General features: G+C 50.1%; 1 protein-coding gene across 12 annotated transcripts in view; it reads left to right on the forward strand.

Annotated features, from left to right (window-relative positions):
• Positions 1–454: 454 nt before the first annotated feature.
• The window catches only part of TNK2 (tyrosine kinase non receptor 2), a 43334-nt gene continuing 21801 nt past the window's right edge, over positions 455–21987 (forward strand). For 11 of the 12 annotated variants that reach the window (XM_057545371.1, XM_057545378.1, XM_057545385.1 and 8 more), the window contains exon 1: positions 20661–21061. In XM_057545371.1, coding sequence (XP_057401354.1) covers positions 20984–21061 — 78 coding nt within the window. In that variant the 5' untranslated portion in view covers positions 20661–20983. Of the gene's footprint in view, positions 1071–20660; positions 21062–21987 lie in introns of those variants that run through there. The other variant, XM_057545377.1, reaches the window with a different exon arrangement.

The raw sequence follows: 21987 nt of genomic DNA on the forward strand, positions 1-21987 counted from the left end.
CTGGGGGGCAGGAGAGTGCGTTGGGCAGTGCCGGCTGGGGGCCCTAGGCCGGGAGCGCAGGAGGAGCGCGGCGGGCTCTGCCCAGCGCTGCAGGAGCAGCAGCCGCAGCGGATCGGGGTTCTCAGCTGGGGCCCGCAGCAGCTCCGCGGGCTGAAGCTCGGCGTGGAGGAGCAGGGGGGCGTGGGTCCGGCCGTGCAGGAGGAGGGCGGGGTGGGCCCGGGGGTGCAGGAGCGGGGCGGCCGGAGCCGCGAGCCTAGCCTGGGGGTGGTGTGGGGGTCTGCGAACGGCGCGGACTGGAGGCGCCCGCCGCCGTGGACCGGCTCCGCGGGCTGGCCTGTGGTGCAGGAAGAGGGGCTGGGGCCCCGCAAGCAGCACCAGGAGAAAGGGGGAGGCAGCCCCGCAGTGCAGGAGCGGGGGGAGGCTCGCACCGGGGTGCAGGAGCAGGGGGAGGGGAGCCCACGCAGGCTGCTACAGCAGCCCGAGCAGCTGTCCGAGCTCGGGGACGGCCTCTGGGAGAGAAGAGACGAGTTCGAAAGTTCCGAGGAGCTGGGGGAGCAGTACTGGGAGAGCTGCGGGCACCTCAGAGGGGAGGCAGAGGTCCTGGGAGCGGCCCCGGCACGCCGCAAGAGACTCGAACTGGTGGGGAGGGCCCGGCCAGTGGGGCCCCAGGGGCCTGAGGGAGAGGGGCGCCTGGGGGTGCAGGAAGCAAATTGGCTACCCGGGGTGCAGGAAGGGCAGGTGGTGCGGGCTGTCCAGGAAACATACCTGGACGGGAAAGGGTCCCAGGAGGGAGAGGGGCCCCTGGAGAGACACAGGATCCGGAGGCGCAGGCGGAGGAGGAGGTGGTAACTCACAGGACGGCTGCTCAGCACCAGCATCGGGCCGGGCCAGGGCCTTGGTGAGCGCGGGATGTAGGGGTTTGGAGAGTGGGGGGCAGAAGAGCGCCGTGAACCTGGGAGCGTTGGAAACCACTGCCCGATAGCAGGCAGTGTCCTGCTGGGTCCTTTTCTGCCACCTCAGCCGGGACATCATAGAAGCTTTGTCTGCAGAGAGCCAGTGGAAGGCAGCAGGTAAGGAAGCCCAATTCTGTTCTCAGCTGGAATTGGTGTGTTTGGAAGGAGGGGGCTGCAGTTATCTCAGGAGAGTGTGGTCTCCAAACTGCTTTTTTTCATTCCCCTGTGTTTAAACCTGGAGAGGAATGAAGCAGTGCAGTGTTCAACAGCGAGACAGGACTCCTACCCCCAGTACTGTACATGCCAACTGGAGTGATGGGACATTTTCTTAGAGTCTAGACTGGCGGTGAGACTGTCTGGGTGGCTGCCAAGCCTGGGCAGAAGGGAGAGAGGGGTAGTCCCAGGCTGAGGTTGCAGAGGAAGTAGTCACCTCTCCACTCCTCCACCCCCGCACCACCCGTTTACCGGTGGAGATAGGGGTATCTCCATGCCATAGCTGGGTTGGTGCAATCAGCACAGGCTGCCTCACGTCCTCAAAACACGTTCCAAAAAAGGGAAGGGGCAGCATTGCATTGACAGGACCTTATCTTGTAACCCTCTTGGCCACGTGAGCTGAGATGTGAGTGTGGCAGCCGGTAACTTGGGCACGAGCCTGGCCTGCTCCTGCCACACCTTCTTGTCACATTTGATTAATATTGAGGGCCCAGAGCCAAGGATAAATAGTGGGCAGAAGGGTGGAGAGCTGGTGAGGACTTCTGTCTCCGTGTGGGCTCTCAGGACCCCAACCTGAAAGTGTGGGATAGGAGAGGGTATCTGCACTGCTGGACTCTGGGCATCCTCTGTGGCCCAGACCTCAGCCCCACCCCATGGAGGTGGACAGATGGGCAGCTGTGGCATCATGGGTTCTGTACCAGCGAAGGCCAGCTCTCAGCCCAGCTTAGAGGTGGGGCTTGCAGAGGTGGGGGCTAAATTTGGCTTCCTGTTGACTTCCTCATGGCCTGGGTGCCAGGCCTATTCATTCCTGCCCCATAGGGGCTTGGTTGGCCACTTGCGGGCCTCATCTGCCTAGGGATGTTCACCTCTTACCTGGCGCTGTCTGGGTGCTTGCTTCTCTAGTCCTCGGATGGGAGTGGGTACAGAGTTGCTGCCTGTCTCGGGGCCTTAGCCAAGACCCATCTCTGCCTCACCCCAAGGAGTGGCTCTGAGTCAGATGGCCCCCAGACCCCTGTCCCAACCGGACTGGATGGAGATAGTCCTTTTCTGTTGGGGCAGGGGGAGAGCGGTGGTCGCGTCCTAAGCAGGCAGCTGCTGGGACTCTGCTGGAGGAGCCAGTTAGCCTGCTCCCCATGCAAACCCAGACTTGACTGTCAACTTCGTCCCATGCCTGCCTGTCATCCTGCCACCCCAAACACTCATGCACCGGAAGTTCAGCTGCTGTGTCCAAGGTGTCTGGCTCTTCTGGGATGGCCAGACTTTTTCTTGCGCTCTGGCTTCAATGGAGAGAACTGTTCTAAACACATGCACATAAGCATACACCTTCACCCTATTTCAGGTTGATTCTTGAATTTGTGGTAGACGAAGAGAAAGAGGACTTTGGCAGATCTGGGTTTACTAGCTGTGTAACTAGTGTTACTAGCTGTGTAACTAGTGTGTAACTAGGGTAACATTTCTGGGCTTCAGTTCCTCGTCTGTGAGGCGGGCCCTGGTTTTCCCTACAGTGTCCTGAATGCAGAGGGCTCAGACCCTTCTTTGCCAGCCTAGCGTCCACCTTCCCAGGAGCCATGGCCAGTGGACATTAGGCAGGAGGGGTCAGCGCTCCCAGACCTTTTCCGCTAGCCCCTGAGCCCACAATTATCCCCCTGCCCTGTGCTTTATCCTGGAAGATGAAGTGTTTGTTTTTAATAATAGCTTTATTGAGGTATAATGACATATGGTAAATGGAACATATTTAAACCATAATTTAGTAAGTTTTAACATATGTGTATACCTGTGAAACCACCACCACAATCAAGATAATGAACATACCCATTATTCCCAAAGCCCCAAAAGTTTTTTGTGCCCCTTTGTAATCCCTCCAGCCCACCCCTCCTTTGCCATCCCCCTTCCCCAGGTAACAATAGTCTGCTTTCTGTCACTCTACATTAGTTCACATTACCTAAAATTTATGTAAATGGAATCATACAGTATGTGCTCTTTTTTTTTTTTTTTTTGCCTGGCTTTTTTCACTCAGCATAATTATTTTGAGATTCATCCATGTTTTTGTGGGTATCAATTGCTTATTCCTTTTTATTGCTGAGTAGTATACCACAGTCTGTTTATCCATTTACCTCCTGATGGGTTGTTTTCAGTTTTTGGTTATTAAAAGTAAAACTGCTATGAACATATGTGTAAGTCTTTGTATGGACATATGCTTTTATTTTTCTTGGGTAAATCCTTAGGACTAGAATAGTTGGATCATATGGTAGGTGTACATTTAATTTTTAACAAACCGCCAGACTGTTTTCCAAAGTGGTTGTACCATTTTATGTACCCACCAGCTGTGTATGAAAGTTCTAGTTTGTTCACTACTTTGTCAGCACTTGGTATGATCAGTCTCTTTAAATTTAGACATACTAATAGGTCTGTAATGGTATCGCATTCTGGTTTTAATTTGCATTACTCTAATGACTAATGTTGAGCATCTTTTCATCTTATTTGCCATCTGTATATCTTTGGGGATGTGTCTGTTCAAATTGTTTACCCATTTTTTAATTGTGTGGGGGTTTTTTTTCGTACTAACTTTTGGGAGTTCTTTTATATTCTGGATTCAAGCCTTTTATGGGATATGTGATTTGCAGATATTTTCTTCCAGGCTCTGGCTTGCACTTTAATTCTCCTAACAGTGTCTTTTTTTTTTTTTTTTTTTTTTTTTAAATTAGAATTGTGAGGATTTTTTTTTTTTTTTAAGGATTTTCTTATTTATTTATTTATTTATTTATTTATTTATTTATTTTTGGCTGTGTTGGGTCTTCGGTTCGTGCGAGGGCTTTCTCCAGTTGCGGCAAGCGGGGGCCACTCTTCATCGCGGTGCGGGGACTGCTCTTCATCGCGGTGCGCGGGCCTTTCACTATCGCGGCCCCTCCCGTTGCGGGGCACAGGCTCCAGACGCGCAGGCTCAGCAATTGTGGCTCACGGGCCCAGCTGCTCCGTGGCATGTGGGATCTTCCCAGACCAGGGCTCGAACCCGTGTCCCCTGCATTAGCAGGCAGATTCTCAACCACTGCGCCACCAGGGAAGCCCTAACAGTGTCTTTTGAAGAGCAGAAGTTTTAACTTTTAATGAACTCCAGTTTACCAGCTTGTTCTTTTATGGATTGTGCTTTTGGTGTTTAAGAACTCTCTGCCTAACCCAAAGCATGATGGTTTTCTCCTATAACTTTTATAGTTATGGGTTTTACATTTAGGTCTACAATCAATTTGGGGTTAATTCTTAGGTTAGTATATGGTGCAAGGTATGAATGGAAGTTCAGTTTTTGCATATGGGGATCCAATTGCTCAGCAAAATTTTTTGAATAGACTTGCTTCTCTGTGGAGTTGCCTTTGCACCTTTATCAAAAATCGGTTGTTTGTGTGTAGATCCAATTGTGGACTTGCCTTTGCACCTTTATCAAAAATCGGTTGTTTGTGTGTAGATCCAATTGTGGACTTTGTTTTGTTCCATTGATCTAACTTGTCTGTCTTTATCCCAGGACCACATTATCTTGATCACTGTAGATTTTATAGTAAGCCTTGAAACCAAGGAAAGATCTTAAACTTTGTTCTTCCTTTTCAAAATTGCTTTAGTTATTCTAGGTTTGTTGCACTTCCATACCCATTTTAGAACAATTTGTAAATTTCTACAAAATAACCTGCTGGGATTGCATTGAATCTACAGATCAATTTGGGGAGAATTGCTATCTTAGCAATATTGAACCTGACTCATGAACAATGTGTATCTCTGTATTTATTTAGATTTTTAAGAATTTCACCAGTGTTTTGTAGTTTACAATGTACAAATCTTTTAAATCTTTTTTCAGATACATCCTTAAGTATTGCATATTTTTGATGCTATTGTAAATGGTATTTTTAATGGAATTCAGTTTTTTGTTAAAAAAATTTACCTGCCTTAATTGTGGTAAAATATACACAACATAAAATTTACCATTTTAACCATTTTTAAGTGTATAGTTCAGTAGAGTTAGGTACTTTCACCTTGTTGCACAACCATCACTATCATCCATCTCCAGAACTTTTTCTTATCTTGCAAAACTGAAACTCTGTACCTATTAAACAATCTCTGTATTCCCCTGTCTCCTCCCACCTCTGGCAATCACATTCTACTTTCTGTCTCTACGAATTTGACTACTCTAAATACCTCATGGGAGTAGAATCATACAGTATTTGTCCTTTTGTGACTAGCTTTTTTCACTTACCGTAATATATTCAAGGTTCATCCATGTTCTAGCATGTGTCAGAATTCCCTTCTTTTTTTTTTTTTTAAGGCTGAATAGTAATCCATTGTATGAATATACCAGATTTTGTTTATTCATCTATCAATGGTTGCTACTACCTTTTTGCTATTGCCAATAACGTTGCTATAAGATGGTGATGTTTTTTAAATTTCAATTTCCAATTGTTTGTTGTTAGTATATATAAATAAAATTGACTTTTGTATATTATACCCTCCCACCTTGCTAAACAGGTTGTTCTAGTAGCTTTTTTGTAGCTTCCGTTGGATTTTATACATAGACTGTCATGTCATCTGCTAATATAGACAGTTTTACTTCTTCCTTTCTGGTCTTTATGTCTATTATTTCTTTTTCTTGCCTGATTGCACTGGCTAATCCTCTGATATAATGTTGAATAGAAGATTAGGTATCTTGCTCCTGATCTTCAGGGGAAAACATTCAGTATTTCACCACTATGCATGATTTAGCTGTAAGTTTTTCATATATGATCTTTATCAGGTTGAAGAAGCTCCCTTCTGTTGCTGTTTTACAGAGATTTTTTTTTTTTTTTAAAGAATGTATATCTTTTTTTTTTTTTTTTTAATTTATTTTATTTATTTATTTATTTATTTTTGGCTGTGCTGGGTCTTCGGTTCGTGCGAGGGCTTTCTCTAGTTGCGGCAAGTGGGGGCCACTCTTCATCGCGGTGCGGGGACCGCTCTTCATCGCGGTGCGCGGGCCTTTCACTATCGCGGCCCCTCCCGTTGCGGGGCACAGGCTCCAGACGCGCAGGCTCAGCAGCTGTGGCTCACGGGCCCAGCTGCTCCGTGGCATGTGGGATCTTCCCAGACCAGGGCTCGAACCCGTGTCTCCTGCATTAGCAGGCAGACTCTCAACCACTGCGCCACCAGGGAAGCCCTACAGAGATTTTTAATAGAAATGGATGTTGGATTTTGTCAGATGTTTTTTCTGTGTTTATCAAAATGATGATAGGATTTTCTTTTTTAGTTAATGTGATGAATTACATTGATTCCGCCTTCAAATGCTAAATCAACCTCGCATTCCTGAGACAAGCTCCATTGGGTCATGGTTATAATTCTTTATGTATATTGCTGGATTCCATTTGCTAAAGAATTTGTTAAGAATTTTTGCATCTGTGTTTACGAGGATATTTTTCTTGTAATGTCTACAGGATTCATAATATACATCTTTAATTTATCATATGTTTATAAGGATATTTTTCTTGTAATGTGTACAGGATTCATAATATACATCTTTAATTTATCATAGTCTGCCTTCAAGTGATGTAGGAACCTTAAAATATTTTCATTTTTCCCTTCCTTTATGCAATTATTATCAAAATTATATGTTATAAACCCCACACTACATTGGTATAATTTTTGTTTAAACAGTCAGTTTATCTTTTAAAGTAATTTAAATATAGTAAAAAAATTTTGTTAACTATTTACCCATGTAGTTGCCATTCTAGTGCTGTTCATTTCTGTGCATAGATCCATATTTCTGTATGTATTATTTTTCTTCTGTCTGAAGGACTTCCTTTAACATTTATTATAGTGCAGGTCTGCTGGTGTTGAATTCTTTCAGCTTTTATATATTTAGAAAGTTTATTTAGCCTTCATTTTAAAAAGGTATTTCCATTGGAATAGAATTCTAAGTCATTAGTTTTAATGATGTTGTGCCACTGTCCTCTCATTTCCATTGTTTCTGCAAGAAATCTGTTGTCATCTTTGTTCCCTGTATGTAGCATGTCTCCCTTGCCCTCCCAGCTACTTTTTGAGATGTTATCCCTGATTTTGAGCAATTTGATTATGATGTGCGATGGTGTAGTTTTCTTCATGTGTCTTGTGTTTGAAGTCATTTAGCTTCTTGAATCTGTGGGCTCTTAGTTTTTGTCAAATTTGGGAAAATTTCAGTCATTGTTTCTTCATATTTTTTTTTCTGTTCCCAACTCTTCTTGGGAACTCTAATTACACATATATTAGGCCACTTGAAATTGTCCCACTGCACACTGATGCTTTGTTCATTTAAAAAAGAATCTTTTTTCCTTTGTGTTTCATTTTGGGTAGTCTAGTATTACTATAGTAATGGTACTATTACTGTGTCTTCAGTTTCACCCACTTTTTCTTCTGCACTGTCTAATCTGACTTAAATTCCATTCACTTTATTTTTTTTCATTTCATATAGTGTAGTCTTTATTCTAAAAGTTCAATGATAGTCTTTTAAAAACATAGTTATAATTGTTTTAGTGTCTTTGTCTACTAATTGTAACATCTGTGTCAGTTCTGGGTTGGTTTTGATTGATTGCTTTTTCTCCTCGTTATGGATCATAGTTTCTTGCTTTTTTTTTTTCTGGTAATTTTTTTTTTTTTTTTTGGCTGTGTTGGGTCTTTGTTGCTGTGCGTGGGCTTCTCTCTAGTTGCAGCGAGCGGGGGCTACTCTTCGTTGTGGTGCACAGGCTTCTCGTTGCAGTGGCTTCTCTTGTTGTGGAGCACAGGCTCTAGGTGTACAGGCTTCAGTAGTTGTGGTACACGGGCTCTAGAGCACAGGCTCAGTAGTTGCGGCGCACGGGCTTAGTTGTTCCGCGGCATGTGGGATCTTCCAGGACCAGGGCTCAAACCCGTGCCCCCTGCATTGGCAGGCAGGTTCTCAACCACTGCACCAGAAGCCCTCTGGTAATTTTTTATTGGATGCCAGACAATCCATTTTACTTTGTTGGTTGCTGGGTATTTTTGTATTCCTATAAATATTCTTGAGCTTTGTTCTGAAATCCAGTTATTTAACTGGGAAATAGTTTGATCCTTTTGGATTTCATTTTTAAGATTTGTTAGGTGAGACCAGAGCCATGCTCAGTCTGGGGCTAATAATTCCACACTGCTGAGGCAAGACCCACCTGTGTATTCTTTTTTTTTTTTTTTAATAAATTTATTTATTTTTTGTTTATTGATATTTGGCTGTGTTGGGTCTTCATTGCTGCACGCGGGCTTTCTCTAGTTGCAGGGAGCGGGGGCTACTTTCGTTGTGGTGCGCGGGCTTCTCATGGCGGTGGCTTCTCTTGTTGCAGAGCACGGGCTCTAGGCACGCAGGCTCAGTAGTTGTGGCACACGGGCTCAGTGATTGTGGCTCGGGCTTAGTTGCTCCGTGGCATGTGGGATCTTCCCGGACCAGGGCTCGAACCCGTGTCCCCTGCATTGGCAGGCGGATTCTTAACCACTGCGCCACCAGGGAAGCCCCCCACCTGTGTATTCTACCCAGTGCCTAGCTTTTCCAGTCTGGCTAGTGGGAACAGGCCCTTTTCCCAGCCCTGTGAGCACCAGGCACTGCTATATCTAATCCTTTTGGGTGGTTCTTTTCCCCAGCCTTGGGTAGTTTCCATACATTCATGTGATGATCAGTACTCAGCTTATTACTCAAGGGGGATCTTTTACAGACTTCTGTGGTGCTCTCTCTTCTCTGATGCTCTGTTCTGTGAATTCTGGCCACCTGAGTTTCCCCAGAGTCTCAGCTCCATCTCTTCAACTCAGAGAGTCCTTTGGGGTCCAACTGGTTCCCTTCCCTCTTCTGTAGCCTGGAAACTCAACCACAGGGCTGACCTCCTTTGTTTCCTATCTCCTAGGTATCACTGACCTTTGCATCTTGATGTCTGGTGTCTTCAAAACCATTTTGTATATTTTGTCCATTTTTCTGTTGTTTCAGTCAGGAGGGTAAGTCTGATCCGTGTTATTCCATCTTGGTCAAAGATGAGGATTTTACTTTAATTCCCTCGTTCCCACCCTGCTACTCATCCCATCTTCCAGCCCATCCACTCTGGGCATATCTCATTTTTTCTTCAATCTACTGTTCATTGTTTATATTGTTATGGTGTAGTAAACTGTGACTTTTCCTTTCCTGGGCACCTTTTTGTTCTTCCTGGAGTTGCTTTTTTTGTTTGCTTAGTTTTCTAAGTACTTTTCAATTAATTAAACTCTCCAGTAGCTGTATAAATTTCTCAGGGTGTCAATTCCATTAGGTATTCTATCAAATTCACCTCTCTGAAGAAGTCTCTTTCAGAGCCTTGTGCCCAAAAGCGGCATGGACTAATTGCTCTCTATCACTGATGCTTAGCTGTCCTCCTGGGATCTCCCTTTCAGCATCTTGGGCAGTCCTTCACTGCCTTTCTGTGCCTTTCTCTCCTGTTTCCTATCTTCCCCTTTGTTGGTTTATTCTCTAGTTTGGTAGAGTACATCCTTTAGTAGCTTCCTGAGAGAGGAGGGTGAAAGAGTGGTAGATTATTTTGAGACCTTGCCAGTCTGATACTCAGTCACTTAATTAGCTGAATATAGAGATCTAGGCTGGAAATTGCTTTCCTTTGGAATCTTAAGGGCATTGCTCTTAAGTTCCAGAGTTAACATTAATGTCTAAAATCATTCCCAATCCTTTTTGTGGAACTTGTGTTACACCGTTGCCCAGGAGTTTGTAGCATCTTTTCTTTATCTCCAGTATTCTTTAATTATGTAGCTTGGTGTGGGCTTTTGCTCTCCATTGTGGAAGATACTTTATCCTCCAACCCTTCTATTGTGATTTTAGCAATTTGAACAGCAGTAAGTGTCTGTTGATATTATTTTATCCCATGGCATGGATGAGGTAGACACAAAACTACTAAATTCAACTTAAGTTTTAACAGAAACATTGGAATAATGGATTAGGATTTTTGGCTAGGGAGATATCCACATTTCACTTTAAAAAAATCCTTTATTTTTTTTAAAGGACTTGCTAAAGTTTTAAGGTCCAGATTTTTTTTTAATTAGAAAAATTAAGATAAGTGTGTGAATCTAATAAGGAAAAAATTCTCAGAATGAATTTTTGGAAATTTAGTAGAATGATTTCTCCATCCACTGACATTAATGGGACTTAGCATTAAGAACTACCATCTGGGGCTTCCCTGGTGGCGCAGTGGTTGAGAATCTGCCTGCCAATGCAGGGGACACAGGTTCGAGCCCTGGCCTGGGAGGATCCCACATGCCGCGGAGCAACTGGGCCTGTGAGCCACAATTGCTGAGCCTGCGCGTCTGGAGCCTGTGCTCCGCAACGAGAGGCCGCGATAATGAGAGGCCCGCGCACCGCGATGAAGAGTGGCCCCCACTTGCCGCAACTGGAGAAAGCCCTCGCACAGAAACAAAAACCCAACACAGCCATAAATAAAATAAATAAATAAAATTGGCTTTGCCATAAAAAAAAAAAAAAAAGAACTACCATCTGTATAGTAAATAGTCCCATAAACTGATGCTCATGGCCATGATGAGAAGGGCCTTCTGAAAGAGTGGTCAGTGTCAACAATGGGAAAGAATATTTGAAAACAGGACTGTTCTGGCCAGGACCAATGATTGGCGCAGTTACAGGCTTTCTCCAGAGCAGCAGTTTTCGACCCCAGTATGGATTCATCTGCAGAGATTTCAAGATATGATGCCTGAGTCTCACCTAGACCAAGCTGATTAGAATCTCAGTGGGCGGGGCCCACACACCGCCACTTTCTTACCTCCCAGGTGATTTTAATGCACAGCCAGTGCAAAGAACCACTGCTCCAGGGTTTAGCAGAGACCCTTGCTTCCTAGAGTATGGTCTAAGGACCAGAACATTATCACTGGGAGCTTGTTAGAAATGTAAAACTTAGGCCCTACCCCATATCTATGGAATCCGAATCTGCATTTTAACAAGATTCCCCCAGGTGATCTGTATGTGCATTAAAGTTCATGAAATACTGCCTCATTTATCCATTCAGCAAATATTTATGAGCACCTGCTGTGGGCCAGACTTTGTTGGTTGGGGTGAGGATGGGTCTGTTGAATTTTTTATGTTTCCTGTCATATTTGTAATTTCTTATTCCCCCTATTAAAAAATAATAATATTCTCTTCTTGTTTTATAGATACAACATCTTGTCTCTCTGAGGATTTTTTTTTAAATTTTATTTATTTATTTATTTATTTATGGCTGTGTTGGGTCTTTGTTTCTGTGCGAGGGCTTTCTCTAGTTGCGGCGAGCGGGGGCCACTCTTCATCGCGGTGCACGGACCTCTCACTATCGCGGCCTCTCTGGCTGCGGAGCACAGGCTCCAGACGCGCAGGCTCAGCAATTGTGGCTCACGGGCCTAGTCGCTCCACGGCATGTGGGATCTTCCCGGACCAGGGCTCGAACCCGTGTCCCCTGCATTGGCAGGCAGATTCTCAACCACTGCGCCACCAGGGAAGCCCTCTGAGGATATATATATATTTTTTTTTTTTAATTTTTATTTATTTATTTATTTATGGCTGTGTTGGGTCTTCGTTTCTGTACGAGGGCTTTCTCCAGTTGCGGCAAGCGGGGGCCACTCCTCATCGCGGTGCGCGGGCCTCTCACCATCGCGGCCTCTCTTGTTGCGGAGCACAGGCTCCAGACGCGCAGGCTCAGTAGCTGTGGCTCACGGGCCCAGTTGCTCCGCGGCATGTGGGATCCTCCCAGACCAGGGCTCGAACCCGTGTCCCCTGCATCGGCAGGCAGATTCTCAACCACTGCGCCACCAGGGAAGCCCCCTCTGAGGATATTAATGAGCATTTTCTGTCAGAAATTTCCTTCTCCTGCATAGTCTGTATTTCTTCTCAGTTGCTTTTTTCTGTGTGTTTTGCTCGCTCTTCCACGTTAGAGGCTTTCCTTGGGTGTCCAATAGTTTTTTGTCATCTGCTCTTGACTACAGGCACTGGGTGGCCTTGTTGACTGAGCTTCTTTGTACGGTGGCCTGGCTGCTTGGTTTGTGGAGAACTCCCAATGTTGGTTTCTTTATATCTTTCTTGGCCTGATCAGAGTCCCCAGAAAGGACGCTCCTGTCTTCTGCCAGGAGGTGGAGGCCTGGCTCCATGTTCCTGGAGGGAGTCGAGGAGGGGACTGAGATCTCCACATCTATGTGTGCTTTCCTTGTTAGGTCCGTGGCACCCCGCTCTCAGCCAAGCCTGCTGCGCCAGTGCAGAGGCCTGCACTTTTACCCCTGAAGGGAAATCCCGATTCTGCCGGGTGGTACCGGGGCAGCAACCCAGTGGCTTTGTACTGGGGAGGGAGTCCCGGGGGGTCTTACGGCTTCTTAAACAGCTTTTGACTAATCCTCTGTATTTTTAGCACCTGTTCTTCTTCTAGAGGTTTCTGGGGCTTCTAGTTCCCAGGCCTTTTGAGGATTCTGGGGGGTCAATCAGGTCCTTTTCACCTTGGGATTGGGGATTTTCTCAGGTCTGCTCTCCATAGTCACTGGCCATCTGCTTTCCAGCTTCCAAAGCTATGTTGTGGTTTTCTCTTCTACTATTCTTCCCGTCCTTAGGGACTTTTGCCCTTCAGAAAAGTTCTCTTTCGATAATTTTGGCTTTGGTGGGGTTTTGGGAAGGAGTGAAATTATGTGCATCTGTGCAATCTATCTTTTCCTGGAGCCTCTATTCCCTCTTTAAACTTCCTCGCAGAATCCATGAATTCATTCAGTATCTAGTATATATTCAACAAATAAGACTCCAGCTCTGCCCTCCATGAGCCCAAATCCTTGAACCGAGCAGTTTCGTGTCCAATTGTACATGGACTGAATTCTGGTTCACCTGTTAACTCTCCAGTAACGGGTGACCCTGGTCACCTCTCCAGAGCCTCAGTTTCCTCATCTGTAAAATGTGGATAATGTAGGGTAGTGGGGGGGGAGGTTAATCAGGCAATGAAAGATAAAACTTTTAGTAAAGAACTTGCACACAGTGTCTTTTTGAGGACCTAAATCGTGACTTCTCCTCCTTCATAGTCCCCCAAACCTAGCACAGGGTGAGCACACAGTCAGTATGTGGTGAGTGACTAAAGAGGCGGGTGGGGTGAGAGGTTTGGCCTGGGCCCTCCTTCAGCAGCTCTAGGTCCTGGGAGCCAAGGGCTTCTGCTGGATGTGAGAACTCTAGCTTCTTCCTGTCTCTGCCTCTCCCCTGGATGTTGTGTCTCCTCCTGAGGCAGGTTCTCCCCTCGGGCCCCTGACCTTTATTAGTCCCTGACCTTGGCAGGGCTGCCGCTCCATGGCCAGAGAGGAACCACCGTTGCTCTGAACTGCTCCCCAGCTCCTAGGGATCCATTCCCTATGACGGCTTCTTAGGTGCCTCAGACCAGGCATGTCCCTTCCCTTTCAGGGTCTCAGTTTCTTTATCTCTAAAATGGGTGGGATTTAAGGTATCTTAAATATTTTGCAGTCCCTGACATCTCTCTCGCTTCCAGGTTCGGACCCTTTCTGTCCCTGGCCCAGCAGCCCACCCTGCGCTGGATGTTCCTAGCTCCTGGGGTTCTGGTGTGGGCGCTGTCCCAAGGGAATGAGCAGTCCCTCTCACAGAGTAAATGCTCTCCAATTCACAGCTCTGGGCCCACCCCACCTCCAGGGCCCAACAATAGGCCCCTTCAGCTCTAGGCTCTTGCTGAGGGGGTGGGGGGAGTGGGGTGAGGCCTGAGCTGGTAGGCAGGGTGACCAGCTGGGAGGCCTCTGCCCAGCCTTGGAAGAGCCCTGGGAGTGGCTGGCTGCTGGGAGCCAGACTACATCCTTCCTCTCTTCCCGGGAGCCTCGGCTGCCGGGCCTTGGTGCCGGGGGAGGATGCTTGGGCCAGAGGATGGTGAGACGCAGCTCTCTGCAGTACCCTGCATCCCAGCCCTGTCACTCGGGCGTGAGTGGTGCGCGTGTGCAAGAGACCCAGACAACTGCAGGAATTTACCCACTGTCACACTTGAGTGGTGTTTATGTGCGGGGGAGGGATGCTCCAGGAATGTGTTAGGGCTCTCAGTGTCCTGTCTCTGGGTGTCAGGGTTGGCACACTGGTCTTTCACTGGTGGAGCGTGAAACAGCTAAAAAATACTTTCAAGACCAAGTTGGTAGATGTGGGGAGGTACTGGGTTCAGTGAGGGTCTGTGTTGTGGTGTTTAGTCAGGTTCTTTCCTTTCCTCTCTGAAGGTTACACCTCCTTCTCTGCTGGAGTCAAAGGAGATGAGGCACAGGAGGGTCCCTGTATCTGGTGTGTCTGCCCCTGCTTCTGTGCCCTGCCTTTCCACCTTCTGACCCCCCTGTCTCCCTCCTCTCTCTGCGAGGCTGGGATGCCTGACAAACCAGACCTCCTGCCCATCGATCAACCCTGTGGTATCCCCAGCTCTCCCTCCGCAGTCTGATGAGAAGGCAGCCTTCAGTCAAAGCTCTCCCTCTGCCTTGAGGGACTGCTGTGTTGTCCCCGGGGCTGAAATAGCTTTGTGGGAGCAAAGTAGCTTAGTGGTTCTGGGACAGGAGTAGCTGTAATGAGATTGGCTGCCCTTCTTCCCACGAAGGTGCTTGCTTTTCTGGATTCGAAATAATGGGGGGAAGCAAAGCCAGGGCCGACAAGGGCAACCAGACTTATTCCTGGTATTCACTGGACATAAGGAGGTACCAGCTCACTGGAAAAGAGACAGGCCTCCTTTCCCCAGTGTCTGTCACAAAGGCTTGAAGTCCCTTTCAGCAGACTCTCTTGACCAGGTGCCTTGCCAGATTCTTCTTTCAAGGTGACAGATATAAACAGATGGTTACAATGTACAAACTACAAGAGGTGCGTACATAGGGCTCCTTCAATAGAATTATGTATTAATACAGAGTGCTACAGAAATAGTACCCTTTAAGGATTAGAGCATGATGGATAATTAAAATTTTTTTCATTCTTTTGGCTATTTTCCACGTGTAGTATTATGTGTTTATACTGCTCTTGTTTTCAAACATACTTTAACAAGATAACATGGGAAGCAATGGCAAAAAGAACCGTTTGGGGATAGGAAATGGGAATTTACAAAGGAGATGACGTTTTATTTGGGTCTTGAGGGATGTGTAGGAGTTCATCATGAAGAGAAAAGAGTATCACAAAGAATAGCTCAAAGACATTAAAATTAAAGAAGATGGTGTGTCTAGGGAAGGGCAAGTATTTGACTTGGTTGGAATATGGAGACGTTTGAAGGAAATGATAAGAGGTGGAGGTGGACAAATAGGCAAGGGATGGATCCTGAAGGGCCTTGTATTTGGCTCAGTGAGGAATTACAGAAGGATGTAAGCAGGAGAGGAACTTCGGATCTGTGTTCAGATGACAGTATAACAATAGGGAACTATGTGCTAGATGCTGTGCTAAGTGTGCCATTCATGATCTCATTGAGTTTGCACTTTATGAAGGACGTACTGTTTATTCCCATTTGCAGATAAGGAAATTGAGGCTTAGAGGTTAAGGCATTTGCCCAGAAGTCGTCTGAATAGAGAGTGATACAGCCAAGATTTCAGCCCAGGTCTGCCTGACTCTTGTCCCAAAGGTATTGATGGGAGGAGTAATGAGGAGGCAGAAACAACAAGATTTTGTGGCCTGCCCAGTGGGGAAAGAAGGGAGTTATGGCTGGGGAGCCAGGGGTGAGGTGTCTAGCCTAGGTGGCTGGTGTTGGCTTGTGATGTTTTCAGTCAGGATATAAGAGCACACGTAAGCTAGGTTTAAGGCGGGGGTTGATGAGCTCAATTTGGGCATGTAGAATTTATGGTACCATTGCATCCTCCTGGTGGAGCTGGCTGTAAATGTCTAGAAGCATGGGTGTAGAGCTTCTAGAGCTCAGGAATGGAGACAGACAGCACATGGTGCTAATTGGAGCCCTGGGAGGAGAGGAGGTGACCCCCAGGGAGGGAAGAGAAGGAAGGGCGAGTTCCAAAGTGTTAGGAAATATCCACAGTTAAGGAGAAGGGTGAAAAGCTCTCAGGGTTAGACTCAGGGCCTGTGGGCTCAGCACTGCTGGCAAATATGCCTCAGCCTTGACTGTCCTCAGGGCCTCAGCTGCCAAGCTCCCCTGGAAGGGAGTGGGCCACTGTGGCCTGGAGATGGAGAGGGTGTGGACAGCCATGGTATGTGTCTGAATCACCCCCTTCTCTCCCTTGGCCCGTGGCCAGCCTCCTCCCCAGGCCAGTGTGATTTCAAACCTGGGATGACCTGAAGGTGTGGGGTTACCTGGTACAGTTCCCTCTGGGATGAAGTCCCAAGGGGAACCAGCCTGGCCTTGGTCCAGAAGCTTGGGCGCTGCACACAGAGGGGTGAGTTGAGGTTGACTGGGCTTGGTGGGGCTGGCATGTGTAGGCAAGATAATCCTCTGGTTGGGAGAGGAGCCATAAGCCCCCCTCCTTCTCCTCCCCAATATGTTGTTTTCCCTCCAGGGCCTGGAGAAGAGGGAGGGCAGAGATGGGAGAGAGCTGGCCTGGCATATATTCCTGAGAATACGGTAGATTGTTTTGGAAAAATCTTCTTGGCCGGAAATTACATGTCACGCCTGCTCCTCAGTGTGGATTTGTAACTTGACTGATGCTGTTGGAGAGCCTGGGGGAGGGGAGTGGACAGCAGAGGCAGGCTGGTTCCTGGGCCACTACCGGCTCCCTTTAGAGATAAGGGGGCAAGTTGTAGACCAGAGGGTGTACACGTGGGGTGGATTCCCCAAATCCTAGAGGCAGTTTGGATCTTGTGGGTATCTTGTAATAGGATGGCATTCGGAGGCAGGGGCCTTGTGGAGGGAGGAGGTAGGGAGAAAGCAGGAAGGGGGAATGGTTTAGATCAGACCCTTTATCCAACCAGGAGAAGAAGGGGTCTGTGGGCCTGGCATTTTCAGCCTCTCTTTCTTGACAGCCTCCTGAGTGTTCGTGCAGCTGCTCCCAAAACCAGTTTCTGCCATAGCTGCAGTAAGGTGCAGAGGAGCTTCTGCCTAGAATAAACACCCTGCCTGGCAGGGTCATCCCCTATGCCAACGCGCTTCAGCTGGAGAAGGAGCTTTTGAAGAGAGTGAGCCTTATGGGAACTCACCTAGTGCCCACCCGGGGTCTCCTTCCTCAGTCTTGAGGTGGAGTGTGTGTGGGGGGAGGAGTGGAGAGTAGAGGTGTCTCAGCATTTCCCGCCTCCTCTGCCCCAAACCCCCAAGGGGTGAGGGTGCCCTGAGCTCAGCCCTAAATACCTGGTACTGAGGAGTCAGTGGAAGCTTCAGATGCCATTGGAATGAGAGGGTGTGCGTGTGGCACCTTGGGGCCTCTGCAGTGGGACTTCCTCCACTAGCAATGTCCTCATCCTGGCACTGGGTGACAGCCCTGCGTGGACACGTGTTGGGGCAGCTCCTGCGGGAGGGAGTGTGGGCACTCGCACTCTTCTGAGCCCAGAGAGGTCAGCCACAGTGCTCTGCCCAGCCCCGAGCTCCCGGCCTCCCCCCCAACCACAACGCGCAGTCTTGGGGGCGGGGCGGGTGGAAGTGCAGGCGGGGAGAAGTCCAGGCCGGTGAGAAGAGGCGTGGGCTGCGGAGGGCTGAGGTCTCCCTCCCAGGGCGGATGCGGGGGGCGTGGCTTCCACTGCGGAGAGGAGTGGGCTGGGCAGGTTCCCCGGGCCTGAGTGGAGTGCGGAACGGCAGCGCACCAGGGAGCCTGGCAGGTGGGCGCATGCTTGGAGCCAGGTGGAAGCTGGGCTGGTGGAAGGAGAGGGGTCTAGAGGGAGGGGTCTCAGGTCGAGTTAGGATGGGGGCTTCTCTTCTGTGAGCTTCTTGGATGGACCCCCCCCTTGTCATGGAGTATGGGGGCCCTTGAGTCCCCAGGACCTGATCGGTGGCTGTGGATCTCTGGGGTCCTGGAGGGACCTCACCTGGCTTTCTGGGGGGACAGCCTGCGCTGCGGAGAGGCGGCTCCTTGGAATGGAGGCTGTGCACGGGATTGGGGGAGGGGCAGCCGCAGGCCCAGCGGGAGAGACCGCTACCACCAGGCTCTGCTCCCTCGCTCTGGCTGCAGGTGGCAGATATGGGGCTGTGGGGTGCGCGCGGGCCCGAGGACTGGGCCTTCCCTTGGCTGAGGTGCTTTAGCGGCCCCTGCCCTTCTGGAGGATGCTCGAGGCCTGGCCCTTCAGGACGCAGGGCAGTGACGCTGCCGGTGCGCTGGAGGGGCGGGGACTGCAGGAGGGCTCTGCTCCCCTCCCGGGCCCTAAAGCCCGGAGTTTGGGTTCCGAGGGTGAGAGATTTGCATATCTGCGCCTAACTGAGGCCGAGGAGGGACAGCAGGTAATAGGGGAAACATGGGAGATAGCCAGGTAGCCGGGCCCTAGACCGCATCGTCTGCTGGTGAGCTGAGGGAAGCCTCTCAGGAGTGAGGGGTATCTGTGAGCCTGGCCCCAGGACAGATCCTGGGGGCTGGGATGCTGGGTAAAGAAGGGTGATGTGTTTGTGTGTTGGGTGGGGCGGGGCGAGTCAGTGGTGGTGAATTCCTGTTGCTGACATCTGCTTCAGTATCTCTGAGTCCTTGGGACCCAATTAAGCTGCCCTTTGGGCTTGCTTCAGCACTGCAGGGGAGCCCCGAAAGCACTGCCAGGATGTGGGTTTAGTGCTTTATGGACACTGAGTCCCTGTGCCCTGGACATTCCCTCTTACTGGCTTTATGAATCTGCGTATTAAGCCAAATGTCCCTGTTTGCTTTGGAAAACATGATCATGGTATTTATGGGTCGTCTTCCCTTCCCCTTGGAGATCAAGCACTTTCTCTCTTGACCAGTAGAGGGCAGTCACTGACAGGACGAAGCGGGGTGGGGGTGGCAGTGAAGAAGAGGTCCAGGAGCTGGCCTGACCTCTGACCCCTGACCATGCTTTGCTTTTCTCCACAGCCTCCCACAGCTGGATTGCTGAGCAAGCTACTGAGGCTTGTTCTTACCTGATGTGCAAGGGAACAGGCAGGCATGGGGTGCTGGTGGATTTGGGGCACATCTTTCAGGGGTGGCTATAATTTTCAGTCTGGCCATTCCAATCCAGCAGTCCCCCAACTTGCGGTAGAGGGAATAATCCTGCTTAAATTGTCCCCTGAAGTCAGGTCCCTGGATCTCCTTCAGAATGGTGCTTTGTGGGAAATAAGCAATAGGCTTCTCTGTGCTGTGGGCGTTGTGAGGCAGCGTTTGCAGGAAGGTCAGCTCCAGTGTGACCTTGACCCGACCTCATCTTGTCCATTAGCTCTGATTCCATTCTCAGACTGGTGATTCATTGGCACCAAAGGGAGGCTGCACCTGGCTGGCCTCACAAGCTTTGGGTGGTGGTGGATCACAGGGAGATGGGAAAGAGGGACTGATTGCTGGGGGGTGTCCCGTTTCCCCCCTCCCTGAGTCAGATCTGGAAACGGCTGTCCCTGCAGGCACCTCCCTGCCAGGGAGGTCAAGCACTGAGAGAGAGGCCCTGGAAAGAGCCTGGGATGCTGACTCCCCAAAACTCAACCCCAGCTGCCTACTCCACCAGCCAGCTGGGACTCCCAGAGCTGGTGACCAGCTGGATAGGGACAAGAGAGTAGTGTGCAAGAAACAGGGGCTCCCTGGGCATGGCTGGGAGGGGGGTGCTGAGGGAGCCTGAGAGGACTTCCTGCAGCTGTCAGGTGTTTCTGGGGGCTGTAGCGAGGGGGATGTAAGAGCAGCTGGCGCCCTTGAGGAGGGCCAGAGGGATCACTTGTCAGCTCTAGGAATGTGTGGGTTCCACGGGGGCTTCATGGGGTGACTGCAGTTCCCTCTAGCTGGGGCTGTTGTCTGTGTGTGTAGGTGCTATTCAGGAGACATCCTATAGCCCGGAATCCTCTAGCTTTGGCTGGGGGCATCGCAGGGTTTAGGGGCGTATTTGTGTGTTTTGAGGGGGCTTTGGATCTTGGCCAGCTGGACTGGGAGATTCTTCCCCCCTCCCCGGCTCTTGGCTGGACTGCCCCGCTCTGGCAGGCTGCCGGACTCCTATTTCCGTCGGGCACCAGGGTAACAGGGCCACATTAGGGCCTGAGCCAGGAGACGCCCAGCCAAGGCTGGGACTGGGAGATGGGGGAGGGTCTCCGAAGGGTCTGCCTGCAAGGTCCAGGAACAACTCTCAGGTGTCCAAGCCCCCAACTCAGGCTGTGCACTAAGCCCTCACAGCCCCAGATAAGCGCGTACGGCCTCTTTGTATATTGCTGCCTGATTGACCTAGCCCCCACCCTAAAATCCCAGGGGTTGTCTGCAACTCTGGGGGCTGGCGTGGAAGCCAGAGACAGGGGCCTTGTGTGCGGGGAGGAGGTGGGGGCAGCGCGGGTGGCTGGGAGGAAGAGTCCCCCCATTCCCGCCGCCCTCTTGGCAGTGATTCAGAAAGGTCCTTTTTCAGCCAGTGTCAGAGCTGCTCAGCTGCGGAGGGAGGGGGGAGGGAGGCGGGCTGGCGGGGGAGCCAGGGAGTAGGGCTGGAGCTGTGACCACTGTGCTGGAGAGAAGACAGAGAAACAGGACCAAGGACCCAGGCTGCAGTCAACCGAGAGAAGAACTAACTCTCTCCTGCCAGGGTAGCCAGCTGTGGAAACAGCTGTAGAGCAGAGAAAAGGGGACCACCCTATTCTTCTGCTCCATTTCCCACCCCTGGTGTGGGATTTGGGGGGCCTCTGGGGCAGACCTCTGGCCAACTTCCCTTCTGGGCAGAACCTGAAATTCAGGAGCTGAGACCACTGCCCACCCCCACCTCCTCGGGCCAGAGCCCCGGTGACCTGGTCAGGGGGTCCAGCTCCGTGGAGATGCCAGCAGCTCGTCGGTTCCCTGGCCTAGAGCTCTCCTTCCCTCTTCTGGCCAGACTCCGGCGGAGACTCTACACAGTGAGTGGGGGGCTGCGGGCGGGAGCCGGACAGACCGGAATGGAATCGGCTCCTCAGAGGCAGCCCTGCGCTGGGGGCCAGAGAGCAGGACCGGGCGGCTTGACGGGGTTCAGGGCCTCCCTGCTCCAGCGGCTGCATTCTTGGTGGCGAGTGTGTCAGGACAGCGTGTGTGGGAAGTGTGCATGCCGGCCATGAGAGCCACACGTGTCAGACACAGGTGTGTGGACGGGGCTGTGCTGGGGGCAGCTGCAGCGGTGCTCTGTGCTTCACCGACACAGACACGGGCTAGAGAGGGAGGGCGGGGAGGGAGGGGACATGTCCAGGGTCACCCTGGGCGGGGTGGTGGAGACCGGACAGGGACCCCGGCTGCTTTCTTCTCACCCAGATCCCAGTGTTCTCTTCCCACATACACCCCCGCCCCACGCAGAGCAGCCCTGTTCCTGGGGTTGGGGAGCAGGGAGAGGAGGACCCAGCCGAGCAGGGAGATTTGTTAGCTGGTGTTTCAGGGATAAAGGAACAGGGCAGACTGTGCTTTCTAAGCAGCTTCTTCAGGGGAGTGGCCTCTGGGTCTCTCCCAGCCCGGACCACACAGGGCAGGGCTTGGAGCTGTTCTCAGGAGTGGCTGCCTTCTACCCCCAGGAGGGTAGGAATGAGCGTCCTGGAGCCCTGAGATTTGGCGACTGGGGAGGAAGCAGTGGGGGTCTTCAGACCACTTGCCCTGGTGGCCAGCCTCTTCTTGGGCTGAGCCGTGTAGCGGGTGGGATCATTTTGCTCCAGGGATGGAATAGTGATAGCGGAAGTGCTGGCTGGCCTCTCCTGGTCACGGCACAGAGAGACGCTGCCTAGGTTGGTGATTTTCACAAGGTACCTTTGGGCCTTTCTTCTGGAAAGCAGTGGTGCCCTGCCCTCTTAAGTCCACACCCCCT

This window comes from Balaenoptera acutorostrata, chromosome 4 (assembly GCF_949987535.1).
Source record: "Balaenoptera acutorostrata chromosome 4, mBalAcu1.1, whole genome shotgun sequence".
In the NCBI taxonomy this organism is placed as follows: domain Eukaryota; kingdom Metazoa; phylum Chordata; class Mammalia; order Artiodactyla; family Balaenopteridae; genus Balaenoptera; species Balaenoptera acutorostrata.